Source organism: Colobus angolensis, unplaced genomic scaffold, assembly GCF_000951035.1.
Source record: "Colobus angolensis palliatus isolate OR3802 unplaced genomic scaffold, Cang.pa_1.0 Scaffold18, whole genome shotgun sequence".
Lineage (NCBI taxonomy): Eukaryota > Metazoa > Chordata > Mammalia > Primates > Cercopithecidae > Colobus > Colobus angolensis.
Genome location: NW_012114932.1, coordinates 2,387,867 through 2,407,331, shown reverse-complemented (window position 1 = coordinate 2,407,331; position 19,465 = coordinate 2,387,867). Strand labels below are relative to the sequence as shown.

The 19,465-nt window shown below is 56.1% G+C and overlaps 2 protein-coding genes across 3 annotated transcripts in view; both read left to right on the top strand.

The window, feature by feature from the left end:
- The window catches only part of BSN (bassoon presynaptic cytomatrix protein), a 49,119-nt gene extending 41,673 nt beyond the window's left edge, over positions 1–7,446 (top strand). The window contains exons 9-12 of the mRNA XM_011939309.1: positions 345–476; positions 722–776; positions 1,146–1,235; positions 3,477–7,446. Of these exons, the coding sequence (XP_011794699.1) occupies positions 345–476; positions 722–762 (173 nt within the window). The 3' untranslated portion in view covers positions 763–776; positions 1,146–1,235; positions 3,477–7,446. The remainder of the gene's footprint in view (positions 1–344; positions 477–721; positions 777–1,145; positions 1,236–3,476) is intronic.
- A 2,319-nt stretch (positions 7,447–9,765) lies between these two features.
- On the top strand, positions 9,766–19,334 carry APEH (acylaminoacyl-peptide hydrolase). 2 transcript variants are annotated; one of them, XM_011939071.1, is made up of 22 exons: positions 9,766–10,344; positions 10,420–10,552; positions 11,112–11,238; positions 11,624–11,717; positions 11,821–11,896; positions 11,987–12,150; positions 12,309–12,446; positions 12,540–12,631; positions 12,708–12,748; positions 12,834–12,955; positions 13,505–13,565; positions 14,747–14,844; positions 15,496–15,547; positions 16,377–16,465; positions 16,938–17,076; positions 17,559–17,642; positions 17,725–17,805; positions 18,178–18,266; positions 18,376–18,566; positions 18,673–18,775; positions 18,870–18,976; positions 19,067–19,334. In XM_011939071.1, exons 1-22 carry the CDS (start codon positions 10,333–10,335, stop codon positions 19,170–19,172), a joined length of 2,199 nt encoding a protein of 732 aa, XP_011794461.1. In that variant the 5' UTR covers positions 9,766–10,332; the 3' UTR covers positions 19,173–19,334. The 2 variants fall into 2 exon arrangements, with proteins under 2 accessions (XP_011794461.1, XP_011794460.1); XM_011939070.1 differs by having other exon boundaries at positions 18,658–18,775.
- The last annotated feature ends 131 nt before the right edge of the window (positions 19,335–19,465 follow it).

The window sequence follows — 19,465 nt, the reverse complement described above, 5'->3', positions numbered from 1 at the left end:
CATCAGCACAGGGGCTTTAGGGCCCAAGCAGCTCTGGGCAGAAGGCACTGGTGAGCATAGGGTGGGGACCATGGCTTCTTGCTCCCTCCTTCCTTCCCCTTTCCTCCTCTCCTCTGCCTTTTCTTCCCTTTCTTCTTCTTTCCTTTCCTCAACCTCCTTTTTTCTGCCTCCTCCCACCCCTTGTCTTCCTGTTCTTACCTTCTTCTCTTTATTCCCCTAGCCTCCTTCTCACCTTCCCACCTCATGGGGCACCTGTGTTCGGATTCCCTTGTGGCTGCTAGCCCTCTCAGACCCTAAAGAGCCAGGCCATGCATAGCTCATTATGGCGATTTCTTTCCTCCTAGGTGTGAAGGCTGGAGCTAGGCCTGGAGGAACCCCAGGGGCTCCTGCCAGCCAGCCAGGTGCCGATGGGGAGAGCGTGTTCTCCAAGATCCTCCCTGGCGGGGCAGCCGAGCAAGCTGGCAAACTGACGGAAGGTATGCACTGCCTGTAACTGGGTCTGTGGTGGGTGGCTGCTATGGTATAGGCTGGGTCTGTGAGATGATTCCAGACTCAGTCACCCTGGCAGAAGCCAGCCAGAGGGCCCACCTACTGATGCCCAGTTGTTCTCCAGGCAGTCCCTGCCCCTTGGGCTGAGCTTGGCTTCACTATGCCAAGTGGCCCTGACTGGGAGGGGTCTGGCCCAATTTCCTGATGGCTGTCTCCTCTTTCTATGTCACAGCTGTCTCTGCTTTTGGCAAAAAATTTTCCTCATTCTGGTGACCATGCCCAGCATGGTGAGTACAAGCAGCCTGTACCTTGCCTCTTCTGGGAAAGGTCCGAGGAACTGGGGGTGGGGGTGGGGCTCTAAGTCCCAAGGGGTCCTCTGGGAGGAGTCCGGTCTTAGGCTGGTTCAGTGCCCAGAGCTGCAATGTTCCCTTCTCTGAATGTGGGAGGAGAAGAAGGAGGGACACTGTGCACAGAGCCCCTACCATGGGGCCAACACAGTAGGGGTCCCCAGCAAAGGAGGGGCCAAAGCCAGGGCCAATGCCCCCTTGTCTTTCAAACCATCCACTATCCCCTGCAGGGCTGTCACAGCACTGGGCTGTGGGTAGGCCTCCAGGGATGCAGCTCCTCTCCAGCCCTCCTCTGTAAATGCTCCACAGGCTCTTGAAGAAATGAAGAGAGGTATCATTGCTGTGGAAAAATCTCTGGAGTCAGAGGTCTGGGCGCAGCTCTGGACTCTGCGTATAACAGTGAGTGTCAGGATCAGGGTGAGATGGGCCAGAGGAGGGGTGAAGGGCCAAGGCCTAGCTGATGACAGCTAGCCAGTTCTGACAAGTGTGAACTGGGAAGAGCCTGGTGGGTTTCCTTCAGCTGTGATGGGCCCAGCAGTCCTCCACCCACAGAGGCAGGGGCCACAGAGCTGCCTGAGATGTTGCCAGACAAGTCAGGTGGCACCCTTGGAGAAGAGCCCAGCATGGCCAACTGCACCCCACAACTTGAAGTCTATGTGCTGGGCACTGAGTTCAAAGTCATCCTGAAGGACATGGTGGTCTGTGGCACCTGTGGGGGAACATGCTTCTTCCCTGATGTCTGCTGCTGGTGCCTTTGCTCCAGCCACTTGGAAGAGATTAGAGTCCCCAAACCCTGCAGAGCTGCATCTGCAGCTCTGAGAATGAAGTCAAAACACTCCTGGCTTCACAGGCTGAGCTTGTGGCCCACAGGATAGAAGAGTGGAAGGAGTAGAGAGGCAGACAGGAAGGGACATAGAGGAAAGGGAGTCTCAGCCCCAGACTAAGTCAGCTCAGGGAGAGGGCAGAAGGGCCTCAGGATGGGAGCCCTGGCCCTATCTGGGCTGCAGTGGCCAAGGCAGGATGGGACACCACTTCCTGGAGCCTGCCCTGGCCTTGACCCTGCCTCTGTGGGAGGAGGAGGAAGTGCATCATCCTGGGTGGGAGGAGAATCGCCTGGTTGTTGGTACAGCTCTGTGCACAGCCAGGACCACTGACCACCATCCCATAGCCCTCGGGCCCTCCTCTTCTCCCTCCTTGCCCCTTCAGGATGCTTCTCACAGTGCATAGGCATATATGTGTTATCCATGGCGAGGCCTGGCCGTCAGTGAGCAGGTCACTTCAAGGGAGCCCTGGGGCCAGCAGATGCTGGGCCCAGACCAGCACTGGTTGTGGGAGGGAAGGAGCTAGGTGTGGTACCTCACAGGTTACCTCTCTCTGGAAAAGCAGTGGGGCTCTGGGAAGGCCCAGGCTTCCATCCATTTATTCAACAAATGTTTGTCAAGCCCCAGGTATGTGCCAGGTACTCTTCCAGGCTCTGGGGATATGGCAGAGAACAAAACCAAGTCCCTGCCCTCTGAAGCTGACAATCCATTAAAGAACATAGAGAATAAATAAGTTTAAAAATAAAATTCAATTAAAAAGGTACTTTCTGAAAGGGATAAGTGTTATAAAGCCAGCAAGGCAGAGCTATGGAAGCAGTGGGGTCTGCTCTAGTCAAAGTGCAGATATGTGAAGATATGTGAGGGAAGCTTGAGGGAGGAGGACGGCTGCTGTGGGATGAAAATAGGGGAGGGAACAGCACCGATGGATGATCGGATGCTGGGATGCGATGGGGGGCACCAGGGACAGGGAAAAGGCCAGCACAGCCAGGGCCACAGTGCAGTGGAGAGGTGCAAGGGGGTGGCAGCCAGCTGGGGTGGGTTGTACAGGCCAAGTAAGGAGCCTGGAATTTATTCTAATTACAGTAGCCATAATGCAGCCCTCAGCGTTCTTCCTGCCTTCACCCTCCCACAGCGGGCTTCCTGCAGCTTTCCGCTCAGCCGATGTTTCCTTGGAGTTGCCCTGGAACAGATGTGAAATCACAAGTGGTGCTAAGAGGAGGGGAAGGAGGGACAGCCCATGGCCTGGATTCATGGGAGTACCTACCTTGGGTTTGGGGCCAGGGTACGGTTCCTGAACAGGGAAAGGAAGCACAGACACAGCTTTGTTCTGCGTCCTGCCACATGGTGTGGGTGGGCCACTGAGACCACTCACTTTATAGTTAAAGAAATCTCCCTCGAATTCTAGCATTCGGCTAATGATTGGGTCAAGTGGACAGTGCTGCCGTGAGTATCCCTCTCCTGAAGTTCTTTATGGCAATTTCAGAGATGGGCTTGGAGAGGTTTGCATTTCAAACCAAATCCCATCTCCATCACTCTTAAGCCAAAAAAAAAAAAAAGGAACTTTTGTTACATTAAAAGAAGTGTCCCTTCCTGGCTGACCTGATTCTTCTTTCTTGGTGTCCTCTCTGTGACCTCCAACCTGCCCAAGCACCCATTTCCCCAAGCCTGAGTGGCATGGCACCTCATGGGTGAGGAGGTGGCCACTGGCACAGGCAGATGGCTGAGAGAAATGTGAGGGTGAGAAGCAGCTATCTACAGTTCTTGACAGAATCCTTTCTTTTCTTCTTTCCTTCCTCCCTCCCTCCTTTTCTCTTTCAAGCATCTACAATCTGGCACACCCTTGGCCCAAAGACTCACCAGGTGGGACGTGGCAGGCAGGCCTCAGTTGAGGACGTGATGTTTTCTCACAGCAGCTGCCTGGGTGAAGCATCTGCTGGACAAGTTGGACCATTGGCCAGGGGACCTTTAATTGTCTTTCCAGAGATGCTGCTCTCTGCAAGGCACCACCTTCAAGGCACAGCTCTCGTTGGGAGGGAGGACCCTCTCCAGAAACCCTGCCACCACGGTGTCTTGCCGTACTTCCCACAGCCGCCTTTTTGCGGCCTGGCTGGCCAGGCTTCCAATGCGTTATACACAGAGTTTGGGCACACACTGCCCTCCCTCCGAGATGCCAGAAGTTTTTCCACAGCCTTGGAGCGGGGCTTTGACTGAGGGCTGGGGGCCCCCGGCTCCGTTTCCTTCACATTCCAGCTGGCCCGGATCCCTCTGTGGCACAGGGCCCTGCCCCTGTCACCTGCCCTCTGGGTGACATCAGAGCAGACCTCCATGTGGCCAGCATGGGGTTGGGAGAACTTTACAAACATTAGGACCTAACACTGTCTCATCGCTGAAATAAGAGGCCATAGCACCGAAAAGCAGCATGGGCGCCGGCTGAGGCTTCTCCCAGCCCGTGGGTGGCAGCGTGCTAGCACACTGCCACCATTTCAAAGCCATCCCCCTAGCCATCGTGAGCATCCCAGCGGCACCACCATTGTCTCAACCAGCCGGCTCCTCGTCCGTACACCTGGGGATTTCTTTTGATTTCAAGAACAGCCTTAATCATTCCAGTTTGATTTACGTGTATACCTCATAAACATTTTTCTTTTGTTTCTCTCTTCCCCTTTCTCTCTTCTCTTGGCTCACTCCCTTGCCTCTCCTCCTCCAACACCACCTTGTGACTGATGGTTCGGTTTCCTCTCTGCTCTGTCCCTGCTCGGCACAGGGAGAATGTTGACTTAGAAGCAATAGGGGGCAGCAGGCCACCAAGAGCACAACCCCAGGGCGAGGTCTAGGGAGGCCCCCTAGCCTGCCTCTGTTTACTGTGCAATTCCAGTCCTTCTTAAGCCATCACCAGTGGGTGTACTCAGAGCAGAGGGGCCAGGACTTCTGCCAGCCAAGGGAAAGGCCCAGAGCCCTGTACGGGGGAATGTGGCACTGTCTATCCATCTGGTGGACTGGGCGGCATTCCTCCCCAAGGCCCTTCCCTTGGGGGCCTCCTTTCATCTGGGGCACAGCCACAAGTCTCATCTCTAACGTTCTATGCAATGAAATATAAACCCTCAATGACAACTGTTAATATTTAATAAATTCCATGTTATGTATAAGGAGTTAATTGCAAACACGCAATTGAGAAACTGGATAGATATGCTCATATCACCCCCAGCCCCCCACCCCACCCCTGCTCCCATTGTGTGTGTGAAATTCTCAGTCTGTGGCATGTTTGACCTGTGGCAGGACTCGCTGCTGCCAGGTGAGTCACCGCCTGTCCCGCAGTGGAGCATGCACAGCTCGCAGCCTCTTTGCACGATTTCATCCATTTTAAATGCTCGACCCTCTTGCTTGGAGTTCTTTTTGCCTCAGAACCTCTCCTTCAGGAGCACTTCTAGTTGACTTCTACACAAGCTAGTGAGGACCTGCCGGAATTGTTGCCTGAGCGTGCCAGGCTGCAGGGCAGGCAGTACAAGGCCCCCACATACCCTGCAGTTTTCTCTATCCAGGATAGCAGGTAAAAAGGAGTCCCCAGAGCAGACTCAATGGTAGGAACCTGCACAGGATGTGTGTGTATGGACATTCTGAAGGTTTGCTGTAGGATTTCTGTCTGTCTGTCATTTTTCCCTTCCTACCCCAACCCTGAGCCAGAGGCATCTGACAGCCCTTTCCCAGAGGGCACTACACAAGGGCAGAGCTGGGCGGCATCCATGGCCAGAGAGGCAGAGGCAAGAGTAGAGCCAGGCTGTGCCTGAGGGACCCCAGCTCCAGACTACACCTGTTTCATGCCTCTCCTCTGTGGCTAGGAGGCTCAAAGGACTGTAAGGCAGGAGATCTGGGCTGGAGCTAGGGGGTCAATGGATGCTCAGGAAGAGCTGGGCCTTTGGCACTTGTGGTGAGAACAGTTGACAATGGTCATCTGGAACTGTTCATATAAACAATGGCTTCAAGCTAAGTTTCTTGTGAAGTTTCTCAACAGCAAATCTTACAGAAGGTCCTGTGTGACCCTCTCTGCATCTGTCCCCAGGACCTATGCTCCCTGCCCACCCCCTTCTCCAAAGCCCAAGCATCCCGCTGCTCATCAGCTTTTTTTACCACTGAGCCAGGAGTGCGGCCGGCAGTAGCTGCCTGGCCCTTCAAGGCCTGACCTTCATCCAGAGTGCTCTGGTTTGCACGATGCATTTCTCAGGGGTCCACATTTCTCATGCTTTTCTATAAGGTCTACACATCCCTTCAGAGAGGGCTCCTCGCTCACCTCTGGTAGCTATGGATGGGACAGGAAGCTGCCAACCTTTGTGTTGGACTTAACAACCTTGCCTTTCTGGAACTTGACCTCACCCAACCCATGGAATACCTGCCTCATCCCAGAGATCAGGTATGGGCTGAATGCAGCCATCTGAGCAAGGGCTGAGGGAAGCCATCATCTAACACCTCTGGCCACCCAGGACCAGGTCTGTGTGGGGATGTGCCTTGGAGACCAAGGCAATAGTCCTTTCCACTACAGGCCAGGGGATGGGACAAGAAGCAGGGAACAGGCAGGGAAATGTTAGGAGGTCAGCCTCCAGCAGGCCCAGTCTCACGCTCTAAAGTACTGACTTTTCAGCAAATTTCCTTTCTGGCAAAGCCCTCTGAGTTTGAAATTCTGACATCTGCCACTCCTCATCCCTCACTGTACCCACAGGATACATTATCGCCCCTCTGTGAAGGTGGCTGGAGCAGGCCTCTGGTCCATGGACTGTCCTTCCTGGCCCTTGCATGGATGCAGTTGTGACTCTGGGGACAATGCAGCCAGAAGCTGAGGGACCGGCATTCGGTGCCTTGGAAAGTAGAGAGTAACAGACACATCTCCAAATGGGCAAGGAGTCTCTAGCATGCAGCCCAGGCCTTCTCCATACCCCTCTCCCCAGCATCATGAGCAAGGGCATTGCCTCCTCTCTCTGCCCACTTCAGGGCCCAGTGCACTCACTTCACAGTGACAGATCTCCCCCTACCATCATCCTTTTAGTCCTTGGGCAGAGCATGTGGTCTCAGGGCCCACAGTGAAAGAACAGCAGTGGTGGCAACTATGCCTTGTCTTCTGGAGCCTGTAGGGAGTTTTCCAGGCAGGTCCTTTGCCATGACAGCATGGTCTGGCCCTGTTGGCCCCTCCCCTCTCCTGTTACCCACTCCCATGCTGTAAATACTTGTCATCATGGACTCCAACAGGGTCAGAGGGACAGGCCTAATCAACTGAAACTCCTCGGAGATGCCATCTCTGTCTCCCTGGGTGCCAGCAGCCCTGCTGCCATGTGCACTGGGGTGGCACTGGAGAGCTATGGAAGTTGTGAGATATTGTGTGTGTATGCACATGATTTTGTGTGTGTGTGTGTGCGCGCGTGTGTGTGTGTATATGTTTCTGCCTCATTCAGTTTCTGGGGTGAAATCAGCTCCTTCTCTCCAAATGCACTACCCTGGGGAGTGGTGGCCACTCAATACCTTTTCCTCTAGCTTTCATGTCTTGTTTTTGCTTTCCCCTTCCTCCTCCCTCTCTCCCTTTCTTTCCTTCTCTCCTTTATTTGAGGGGGGAAGAGTGCTGTACAAAGTCAAACAAACAAGTTTACAGTTGTAAGTGCAATGACCCGAGTCCTCCACATGACCTTGTGAATTGTGTGCTGTCCTCCTGTGCTCTGTGAGAACTCGTGGTACTTCAGTGTCCCTCCCCCTGTATTGTGACAAGGTAATTCTGTGGTATCAGAATAAAAGGACTTGATATAAACAATCTACAGACTTTCTGGAATGCTTTCTCAAGTGGGAAGGCTTAGCTGAAGGAGCAAATCCCCAAATTTGCGACAAGCCTGTCCATGGTTAAAGGGAAAAGGACGGACAAAGTTGCAGAAGTGCTGGCACGGCACGGGGCTGAGTCCACACCAAGCCATCCAAAGACAATGGGCCCTCCACAAAGGTGCCCAGCGGGAGGTCCCAAGCTTGGACCTGCAGCAGGCAGTCAGTGTGCAGGCTGTTAAGGGACAGCACCTCCATGATGTGCCTTTAGGTGTGTTGGCTGCACACACAGCTTTCTGTGTGTTCCTGCGGTTCCACGGAGGCAGTGAACAAGTGCTGCCCCCTGGTGCTGCCAACAAGCCCTACACCTCTGCCTTTCTCGGAAAGGCCTCTCTGCCTTTCTCTGAATTTTCCAACCCCCAAACTCTTGCTGGCTGCCAGACCTTAGGCCTTCCTCAGATGGTCAGGAGTACCTCCTTACCAAAGTCACCCAGAGTTGTTGGATTCTTTTTTTTAAAACACAGATAAACAAGAATCCCAGCTCTACCTCTGGTTCTCTCCCCAGAGTTAACATCTTGATGTGTGTCCTTCTTTCCTGTTTGTTGTTCCAGTCTTCATTTTAAACAGAAGCCAGAAGGTGCAATATATCCTGTTTTCTAGCTTTCTGTTTATTTCCACATGTTTATTTCAGGTACTTAAATGTTCGTCTTCCAGTGCTCAACCTCCAGAGAGATACACCATGAGTTCGTAGTCAGTCTACCACACACAACCTGAGGAACAGGTGCTATGTTCCCCGTGTTCCTATCATAAACAATGCTTGATGAACAGCCTAGTTTCCAATCTTTCCACCCAAATTGGTGGCTGGGGCCACTCGTTCTACTCCTGTTTCTGGCCTTGATACAGTCCTGTACATACTCACAAATGCAGTGGCGTCAGAAAGCTGGGACTCTTTTTTTTTTTTTCCTTGAGATGGAGTTTCACTCTTGTTGCCCAGGCTAGAGTGCAATGGCGCGATCTCGGCTCACTGCAACCTCCACCTCCCAGGTTCAAGAGATTCTCCTGCCTCAGCCTCCCAAGTAGCTGGGATCACAGGCGCGTGCCACCACACTCCACTAATTTTTGTATTTTTAGTAGAGATAGGGTTTCGCCCTGTTGGCCAGGCTGGTCTTGAACTCCTGGCCTCAGGTGATCCACCCACCTCAGCCTCCCAAAGTGCTGGAATTATAGGCGAGAGCCGCTGGAACTTTTTTTTTCTTTTTTGAGACAGAGCCTCACTCTGTCTCCCAGGCTGGAGTGCAGTGGCACGATCTCGGCTCACTGCAAGCTCGGCCTCCCAGGTTCATGCCATTCTCCTGCCTCAGCCTCCCGAGTAGCTGGGGCTACAGGCGCCTGGGGCTAGGCAGGCAGGCTTCCTGTGCACGTGGCTAATGTTTTGTATTTTTAGTAGAGACGGGGCTAATGTTTTGTATTTTTAGTAGAGATGGGGTTTCACTATGTTAGCCAGGATGATTTCGATCTCCTGACCTCGTGATCCGCCCGCCTTGGCCTCCCAAAGTGCTGGGATTACAGGCGTGAGCCAGCGCGCCCAGCCGGGCGGTACTCTTTTTTTTTTTTTTAACTTAACTAGTAATCTTGAGTAAGTAATGATGCGGCTGATGGGAAAGGGGAAGCTGCAGGCCAGACAGGTGGACTCTCAATCACAAGCACACCATGGAGCAGGGAGCCAGGGCCCTGAATGTGGAAGACCAGCCAGACTCAGGTATATGGAGGGGACATCTGTACTGTCCAGCCTCTCCTGATCTCTGCTGGCACCTTAGCCCAGTCAATCCTGTGCCACGTGCACAGGAAGCCTGCCTGCCTAGGTTCTTTCCACAGGAAGCTCCCTGGACCTGGGTGGAGTCTGAGCCCACCAGGGTACCCACACCCAAGAGCTCAGGCTGAGGCCTGGGGAGGAAGGCAGGGACCCACCAGCTCACGGTCCCCAACAAGGAGCCACTGAGAAGGGTGGGTAAAGGCTGCGGGGATAGATAGCTCTTGCGGCAGGCCTGGTGACTGATAAGCCCAGGCAGCACCCTGAGAGTTGGCACTCGCCCCTCTGCCCCGCACCCCAGGGCTTTGCTTTGCGCCCTCCGCCCGGACTGTGGCCCTTCTCTTCTTCGTCTGCCTGGGAGTCCCTCCAGGGCAGGGCCTGGCACTGTCTAGTGAATGTCGGCTCGTAGTGGACCCGAAGGAACCCTACAGTCAGCCCCAGAGCCGCGGGAGATCCACAATGCGGCCGGCTCCCCCCTCCCCGCCCTCATCCTCACGGGCTCCCGGCTCCTCATTCCTCGCGGGGCTCCACTCTGGACCCGCCCGCCTCGCCCTTCATCCTCAGAGACTCATTGGTCCCATTCCCCTCGGGCCTCGCCCTTCAGGTGCTCTGGCTATGCCCGTCCGACCGCGCTGCTTCCGCCTCGCAGCCCCGTCTCACCCGCTTCTCTCGTAGGCCCTTCTACCCTCCCCGAAGCCCGGCTCCCGGGTTCCGCTTCCACAGGGCCGCCCTCTCTCCTCCGAGATCCAACGCCTCGCCCCTCGGTAAGAGGCCCGGGACTCGGCCCACGGCCCCGCCCCCCACTTGACTAGTCCGCCCCTGGAAGGCCAGCTCCTCCTCTCGATGCCCCTGCTCTCTCCCACCCAGGACTTCTCGCTCCCAGGGCGGGTCCTCTCACCGTCAAGGCCCGCCCCTTGCCAACGGTTCTCGCCTATTCGCCGAAGGCCCCTCGCGTCCCAGATTGCCGCCGGGCAGGGGCGGAGACAGCCGGGAAGGTCCCAGGCTCCGCCCCCGGAAGCCTCACTTCCGGGCGGGAGCACACCCCGCCCCGCCTCGCCCGGGAGGCAGAGAGGAGACTATGGAACGTCAGGTGAGGGCTCGGCCCGCGGTCCCCGTGGTCCCTGCAGCCCGGGCCGGGCCTGACCCTGGTGTGTCCCCTGCGCAGGTGCTGCTGAGCGAGCCCGAGGAGGCGGCGGCTCTGTATCGGGGCCTTAGCCGCCAGCCCGCGCTGAGCGCCGCCTGCCTGGGCCCAGAGGTCACCACGCAGTACGGCGGCCAGTACCGGACGGTGCACACTGGTGTGTGTGCGAAGGGGAACTGGCTGGCGACGGGGTCGCGCACTGGGGTGGGGAGGAAGGGGGTGTGGAGAGCTCGTTGCTTGACAGTGTGTAAGGGTGAATGGGGAGCCGGCCTGGACTTGGAGGATACACTCCCACAGGTCCCTGCACACAGGTGTGTGGGGAGGCGGGCGCGTGCGGGGCGTTATCGGATGGTGCCCATGAGTGCACGAGATGACAGTGTAGGGGTAGAATTCAAACCTGGGCTCAGGACGTGGACCTTGTAGGGCTCTCCGCCAACACTCCATCCCATACACATGCCAGGCTGCCCTCAAGATTCCAGGGTGGGTGCTGGGGTTACTAGAGGGTTCTCTCAAAGAGGCTGTCAGCTCAGGCTCTGGAGGCCTGGACTAGGGTTGTGGACAAGTGTTGTCCAGCCCGCAGCCAGGGTGTCAGTGTCTGGAGACGGATTGAGAGACTGGGGAAGATCTAGGCCTTCCTGGGTCAGGTGGGGCCCGGCCGGGGGCAGTAGCCAGGAGTAGCCAAGACAAGGTGAGCAGCCTCATGCCTCCCCTCACAGAGTGGACCCAGAGGGACCTGGAACGCATGGAGAACATTCGATTCTGCCGCCAATACCTGGTGTTCCATGACGGGGACTCAGTGGTGTTTGCCGGACCTGCAGGCAACAGTGTGGAGACCCGGGGGGAGTAAGTTTGAGGGAGGAATCTTGTGAGCAAGGCCACAGCCGTCTGCAATGCAAGTCTTTTGTGAATGCGCACCATGTGCCTAGAAGGGAGGCCAGGAGCCAGATTCTTGCCCCCTTGGGAGCTCATTCAGTTTCTGGTGACATGGCCTGATAAGCACTGGAGGCTTGCTCCAAACTCACCTGGACTAGAGCCTGTGGTGGCCTGGGGAGCTGGGGAGAGTAGAGTCTCTGCCTCAGGGAGGAAAAGCAATGTGGGGCTAGAGGTGCTTCAGAAGCTGGTGTGGGGCCAGAGCCTCAGGAATCTCTCCTAAGAGGTGGTGCCCAGTAAGGGAGCAGGAAGGGGTTATTGCAAGATACTCCTGACCTGTGCTACCCCATGTCCACAGACTGCTGAGCAGAGAGTCTCCTTCAGGCAGCATGAAAGCTGTGCTGCGCAAGGCTGGAGGCACGGGCCCTGGGGAAGAGAAGCAGTTCCTGGAGGTGAGTCTACATGGGACCAGGTAGTGGGTGACTAGAGAGAGGCTCTGCCCCACAGATAAGGCTCTGTTAGCGGGCAAACAGCCTAATGCCCAGATGTCCTCAGGTCTGGGAGAAGAACCGGAAGCTCAAGAGCTTCAACCTATCAGCACTGGAGAAACATGGGCCTGTTTATGAGGATGGTGAGGCATCTGGCTGGTGAGCATGCAGGGTGGACAGGAGGGGTAGCCGTAGCCCTGGGCCCCCCCCTGATTGGCCCTCCCTGCACCCAGACTGTTTTGGCTGCCTGTCCTGGTCGCACTCGGAGACACACTTGTTGTATGTGGCAGAGAGGAAGCGCCCCAAGGCCGAGTCCTTCTTTCAGACCAAAGCCTTGGACGTCAGTGCCAGCGATGATGAGATAGCCAGGCTGAAGAAGCCAGACCAAGCCATCAAGGTGCTCGTGGTCAATCCACGAAGGCCCAGCAGGGCAGCCCTGGGGCTCAGTGTGCTCCCTTCCCATACTGTGCTTGTCAGACCTGGGGAGGCACTAGCTTCTAGGAAGCAGAGCAGGTCCTATAGACAGGCTGTGCATTGAGTATCTTGTGTTCTCAGGGGGATCAGTTTGTATTTTACGAAGACTGGGGAGAAAACATGGTTTCCAAAAGCATCCCTGTGCTCTGCGTGCTGGATGTCGAGAGTGGCAACATCTCTGTGCTTGAGGGGGTCCCTGAGAATGTGTCCCCTGGACAGGTCAGCAGCAACAGCCTATGTCCCTCCTGGAGTCTGGGGCCCTTCTTGAGCTACCACCCCTTGCTCACTTCTGCCCTGTGATCTTGTTTGCAGGCATTCTGGGCCCCTGGAGATGCTGGTGTGGTGTTTGTGGGCTGGTGGCATGAACCCTTCCGGTTGGGCATCCGCTTTTGCACCAATCGCAGGTGAGGGAGTGGGACAAGGCAAGAGACCTTGCAGCCCAGCTGACCTTGAGACTGAATGTCTGTCTCGCGGTTCCAGGTCAGCCCTGTACTATGTGGACCTCATCGGGGGGAAGTGTGGTAAGTGGCTGATGCCCACCTGTGCTTTGCTGACACATGTTGGCCCTGCCAGCCTGCGTGATGCTCTTGTTTCCATCTGGCCCAGAGCTCCTCTCAGATGATTCCCTGGCTGTCTCTTCTCCCCGGCTGAGCCCAGACCAATGTCGCATTGTCTACCTGCAGTACCCATCTCTGATCCCCCATCATCAGTGCAGCCAGCTGTGCCTGGTGAGCTGGAGGTGGCGGGGATGGGAGGATGGTCAGCAAGGAGATGGGATGGTGGATAAGAGCTGAAGGGCCAGCATCATCTCCCCATGGGCCCTCAGTAGGTGCCCTTCTGTCCTCAGTGCAGCAGCAGTGTGAGTTCTGCCTGTCCTCTCAAGGCAGGGCCTAGAGGTTGAGAGTGCTGCCATGGAGAGCTTTGCACTGTTGGGGCATGCCACCTTGAGAGAAGGCTCATCTGCAAGAATGCTCCTCCCCTTGGCTCTCAACTGCATGTAGCCAGGCTGTGCAAGGGGCTGGGATATAGTGGGGAGTTACATAATCCCAGACCCTCCCCAGGAAGAGCTCTGAGCCCCTGGTAAAAGTCAGAGGGACATGCCTATCTGAGGCCCCTTGGGCATCTGGTTCAGGTCACCAGAAAAGAGATACATCAGGCTCATTCCAGTTCCCTCCTCTCCTGGGGCTACCTGAGGCAAAAGGGGATAGGCACGGGGCACTGTGCCCTAAGGGAACTGCCTGTCCCCTACTCGGCCTGACCATTGTGTTCTCTTGCAGTATGACTGGTATACCAAGGTTATCTCAGTGGTGGTAGACGTTGTGCCTCGGCAGCTGGGAGGTAAGGCATACCTGGCTGGGTGAGTGCAGTGGGGCCTGTAGCTCTGCTTTCCTGCCATCTGTTGCATCCCGCCCCGTTCTTCTTTCCTAGGTTCCTTCTGAGGGCCCTCCCTCCCTGCTGGGCCAGCCCTGTGCCCAGCGTCCTCAGGGAGTGGGGCTGTCACCATAGGGAACAATTTGATAGCAAGGAGTTGTAGGACCAAGCTGAGATCAGAGTGGCCCAAGCTGATGATGTATTATTTCCTGTGCTGCAGGTCATAATTAGATTTTTCTTATTTTTCCAATGGCTGGTTCAAACCAAAACCATGATTCCTTCGAGTAGGTCTCAGGAAGTGCACTAGGTTGGAATGTCACACGTGAGAGGCTCTGGACCCAAGGGCATGATATTATCCTGTCCGCCATTCCTAACCCCAGCAACCTTTGTCCAGCTCTGAAGTCAACTGGGTCTTCAGGAGGTTGGCTCTTGGCTGAGAGACTCCTGTCTTGAGTGTTCATAGCTCTGCTTGGATTCTCCTGGAACATCTCAAGGATGAGTCTCTTGTTTTCTCAGGCCACCCGGCCAGTTCCAGGAGTTCAGTGGATGAGGGATAGCCTCTTTGTCTTCTCTTTGGGTTGCAGGGATGCAGTGGTGGGAACGTAGTATGAATCCCAGCTCTGTCCTAAATTAGCTATGTCGTCAGACAGGGTCCTGGCCTCCCTGAGCTCCCATTTCTTCATGGAGGGGTGATTGTGTCTGCCTGCCTCATAGGATTATAGTGAGCATTAAGTGAGTGATGATATTAAAGGGTAGGATTTACTGAGCCCCCTGTGCCAGGCGCTGTGCTAAGCACCACAGTGGAGATAAGACAGACAAATGATATCTTGGTTAAAGCACCTGGTAGCTACCTGGGCTCAACTGGAGCAACTCAGGAGAGCAAGTGCTTTTCCTCTGAGCACCCACGGTTTCTCTCTGGAGCTCTTGAGCTCTGCCTCTCTGGGTCCCCAGAGGCCTCTGCCCCTCAGCCACCACTCAGGCAGTTCCTCATCGCCTAGGGTGCCCCCATGTGTGCCACAAGCTGCAGGGGCCCGACTGGTGCCTAAGCAGGGCCCTGGGTGAATTCCCCAGTACCCTAGCCTGCCTTGTAGACTTGACCCTTCCTACCTCCACTGCTGGATGCAGCCCCAGCCCTCCTGTCTTTACAGAGAACTTCTCTGGGATCTACTGCAGCCTTCTGCCTCTGGGATGCTGGTCAGCTGACAGCCAGAGAGTGGTCTTTGACTCGGCTCAGCGCAGCCGGCAGGTGAGGGACACTGATTGTGTTGAGGGGCAGCCCCTGTGGTCAACCCCCAGGAGCCCTGTGCCCCTGAGACATAGCACGTGCATGCTCCTGGGTGAAACGCCCAGCTACAAAGTCTCATCAGCCCCTTAAAACCCTGCCTGCCCATCCTGGACTCATTTCTCCTGGAGGGGACTGGCTGCCCTGGTGCACCACAGCAGAACTCAGGCTTTTTCATCTGAGGCAGAGATGCAACCCCTCCCAGGCATTTCTAGCTGGGGGACAAGGGGACTGCCATAGGATGGATCCCTGAACACTCTGTAATGGCAGCTTATGGGGACAGGACCGAGCCCTTCCCCCAGGGATGGAGTAAAGGCACCCACAGTGTGCCAGGCTCCTTTTGGGTGTGATATTTGGTGCTCGTACCAACTCAAAGGGCCTCAAAGCCATTCCTTACCTTGCCCAGGGTCACCCAGCAAGTTGTGATGGTGCTGGGATTTGAACCCAAGCCCTCATGCTACTCCCTACTGCACTGAGTAACCATCACCATAGCTGTCCACAGCCTTGGTCTGGCCAGGGCTCTCCAAGACGGTAGAGAGGAGGTAGGGGAGGGACCCATAGGTAGAGGGAGTACTCTTGGATGTGGTCCCACATGTGGCCTCCCCCCTGCTTCAGGACCTGTTTGCTGTGGACACCCAAGTGGGCACCGTGACCTCCCTCACAGCTGGTGAGCAAGGCTTTGGGGATGGTGGTAAGGACAGGGCTGGTGAGCAAGCCTGCCAGGCAGTGGGGGACTGGAGCTACAGCATGTGGGGCAGTGATGGCATTCTCAGCCGCTCAGCACCACTGACTGTTCCACAGCCTTTACTAACAGGTCCCCAAAGGCCCTGTCCGTGCAGACCCTTACCCAACCAACAGACTAGGTTCCCTGCTCTACTGCCCTTTAGCACTTAACTCTGCTCCATGTGTCCTGGCCCAGCCTCAGCATGGCCCCTACCTCTGCTCCTAAAACCCACAAAACTCTTATCAAGATCTGCCAGAGTCATCTTTCTCCCTCTTGGTGCCTGTCTCAGGCAGAGGCAGCTCTGCCACCTCAGGGCCTAGGAAAAGCCCAGTGTTGACTCCCGCATCTTCCCCATACTTAGGCCTGGTGATTCTGCCCTTGAAATGTGTTTTGAGTCCTCCACCTGACCTGACTGTACCCGCTCCTCCACAAAGCTACCAAAATATTATTCCAAAGCTACATCTCATTGTACAACTGCTTCAGAATCTGCCTGGACGCCACTGCCCCAAATCAGCACACTCCCTGGTCCCAGCTGCCACCCTGCACACAGCAGCCACCAAGGGACAGGCAGATGTGTCTGCATGGTCTGATGTGTCTCAAGGTCTGGCAGTTCCCAGCCCAGCGAGCAGGAGGCTCATCCAGGGCCATGTGCAGTTGGGCACCTTCTTGGGCACCTTTCCATAGAGTCTCCAGCCTGGGACTCTGTTAAAGAGAAGCAGGTAAGAAAGGTGGTGGCTCCTGCTAAGCACTTAGTGGCATCTGCCTTTTCCAGGAGGGTCAGGTGGGAGCTGGAAGCTGCTCACAATTGACCGGGACCTCATGGTGGCACAGTTTTCCACACCCAGCCTACCTCCAACCCTGGTGAGTGTCAGTGGTTCCCAGGCCGTGGAGGCAGGGGGTCTGGGCAGGCAGAGCTCACCAGGTCAGGGAATTGGCCCCCGAGTCTGACCATGGCTGGTCAGCATACAGATGGGCCAAGACACAGGCCCAGCTTGGCATGGTCCATGAGGGTTTGGCACTCACAGGGACGAACTACTAGGCTAGAATCTGCTCTGTACAGAACAAGGTGCCTGGGGAAGTGCCCAGTCCTGGTATTACAGACCTAAGGAGACAACAGAGCCTAAAAGCTGAGGAGGGAAGGGTGTGCCTGTGTGTGATTGTATGAGTGTGAATACCTTGGTATATACCATCCCACAACACGAAGCCATGCTATACCCTCTGGAGGTGGGTGAAGGGCCCAGCATGGTGAGAGCTGCCTATTTCCCACTGTGGGCAGAAGGGAAGGGCAGGGAGGCAGCCAGGCCACCTGTGACATATTCCTTCCCCTTGGCAGAAAGTTGGGTTCCTGCCTTCTGCAGGGAAGGAGCAGTCAGTGTTGTGGGTGTCCCTGGAGGAGGCCGAGCCCATTCCTGACATCCACTGGGGCATCCGGGTGCTACAGCCACCCCCAGAGCAAGAGAATGTGCAGTATGGTGAGCTGGGCCAGGGGCAGAGGGATGCCTTCTCCAGGTTCCCCAGCACAAAGCCTCTGCGGTGACCTTTGCTACCTCCTGTCTCGCATTGTGAGGTTTCTGAGGATGACCTCTAAGAGGTTTTCTGTTCCTCTTGTGGATAGGCATGGGAAGTAGCATCTAGACATCTGAGCGCCTGCTCTGGGTATCACCTGGGGTCCACCAGGCCAAATCATCTGTGGTGGGAAGACCCAGGTCCAAAGAAAATAGGCCTCATACAAGTCTCAGTGACCACACCTCATCCTGAATGCTGTCCCTGCAGGGTGGGGCTCCCTGATGAGGGCAGAAGCAGCATGAGACTTCTGGGGTCCATGTGTCATGGTGTGGACTACCTTGGCCAGGTCTCTGACCCAGAGGTCAGCCCCAGACCTGCAGCTACAGATGGGGCCTTGGTTGGGGAAGCCCCTAGGCTGGCCCTGCTGACTGCTGCCCTCTCCTTGCAGCTGGCCTTGACTTTGAAGCAATCCTACTGCAGCCCTGCAACCCTCCAGATAAGACCCAGGTGCCCATGGTGGTTATGCCCCACGGTAGGCATCTGGCGTTAAAGAGCCCTCGCCCTCCCAGCCCTCCTCCTAGCTGGCCCTTTCACCCTCTGCTCCCTGTCTGCAGGGGGGCCCCATTCATCCTTTGTCACTGCCTGGATGCTGTTCCCAGCCATGCTTTGCAAGATGGGCTTTGCGGTACTACTAGGTGAGTGAGCAGGGACCCACAGCTCTGTTAGGACTGTGGTGGAGTGAGAGGGGTGGACCTGGTTTGTACAAGCACCATGGGTGCCACTCTAGTCTCCAGGTCTTTCTGTAGCGCAGACCTAGTAACCACTACCAGGAACTGCTGGGGCCCAGCCTCTGGTTCTGTGGCATAGTGATAACAAGGAGTAACTTGGGACTTCCAGGGAAAGGGCACTGTGGTCACTTGGTGGCAGCCTCAAATCTCTGGGTCCCTTCCCCTTGACAGTCTGTGGTATAGCTGGCCCCAGGGCCTACTTCACAGATGTGTGAAAAGGGTGTCCAGGGGGCTGGGAATGTTGCCTGACTATACTGTCTGGTCCCTCCCCGCCCTCAGTGAACTATCGTGGCTCCACGGGCTTTGGCCAGGACAGCATCCTCTCCCTCCCAGGCAATGTGGGCCACCAGGATGTGAAGGATGTCCAGGTAGCAGGGGCTGGGGCTTCTGGACAGGCTGAAACATGGGCTGCCAGGGGGATGCCCCCATTCAGCTGAGTGGGCAGCTGGCTGCAGCATGCTTTGCCCCACCTGGCAGTTTGCAGTGGAACAGGTGCTCCAGGAGGAACACTTTGATGCAAGCCATGTGGCCCTTATGGGTGGTTCCCATGGTGGCTTCATCTCCTGCCACTTGATTGGTCAGTACCCAGAGACCTACAGGGCCTGCGTGGCCCGGAACCCTGTGATCAACATCGCTTCCATGTTGGGCTCCACTGACATCCCTGACTGGTAGGCATACACCACAGGTCCCTGCCCTTCCCTCCTCTACCTCATATTCTCATGGAGCCCTGCAGGCTTAGAATTCCTGGGTCTGCATCAGCTCGGTGTCTTGCAGGTGTGTGGTGGAGGCTGGCTTTCCTTTCAGCAGTGACTGCCTGCCAGACCTCAGCGTGTGGGCTGAGATGCTGGACAAATCGCCCATCAAATACATCCCTCAGGTATGCAGCCCCCTCCTTGCCCTGTGTGCTGCCCATCCATACAGAACCCAGGGCCCAGCTCAACACAGCTCCCCACTCCTCTCCAAACACCCAGGTGAAGACACCACTGTTACTGATGTTGGGCCAGGAGGACCGGCGTGTGCCCTTCAAGCAGGGCATGGAGTATTACCGTGCCCTCAAGACCCGGAATGTGCCTGTTCGGTGAGTGCAGCAGGAAAGCCCTGGCAGCTGGTGGGCAGGTGAGCATAGGAGGACCCTCCAACCTTAAATGTTGCTGACTAATCTCTACAGGCTCCTGCTGTATCCCAAAAGCACCCACGCACTATCAGAGGTGGAGGTGGAGTCAGACAGCTTCATGAATGCTGTGCTCTGGCTACGCACACACTTGGGCAGCTGAAGCCCTGCCATTCTGCATGAGCTGATCAGCCTGTGCCACACTTCGCTCTTGGGGAGCTCCAAGGTCTGGCAGGGCAACAGGAGGCTTTCTGGACTCTGGACTCCACGGATGCGTGGGCAGAGGAATGTGGGCTATGTAGTCATAATAAATTAGGACACAGAGCCTGGTTCCTGCTGGTACTTTGTACCAAGCCAGTCCCAACCCCACCTCCCACCCTGGTGTGCAGAAACCCTAGGTTCTGGGTGTGGTAGCCACAAGGGCTTCATCTGCCTCCAGTGTGAGAAGGGAGGGAA

What these genes read in the sequence shown, in the direction of transcription:
- APEH (XM_011939070.1), top strand. An exon ending in TGGGCCTGTTTATGAGGATG is followed by an intron (nt 11,897 to 11,986) that starts GTGAGGCATCTG and finishes CCCTGCACCCAG; the next exon opens with ACTGTTTTGGCTGCCTGTCC. An exon ending in TGTGCCTCGGCAGCTGGGAG is followed by an intron (nt 13,566 to 14,746) that starts GTAAGGCATACC and finishes CTGTCTTTACAG; the next exon opens with AGAACTTCTCTGGGATCTAC.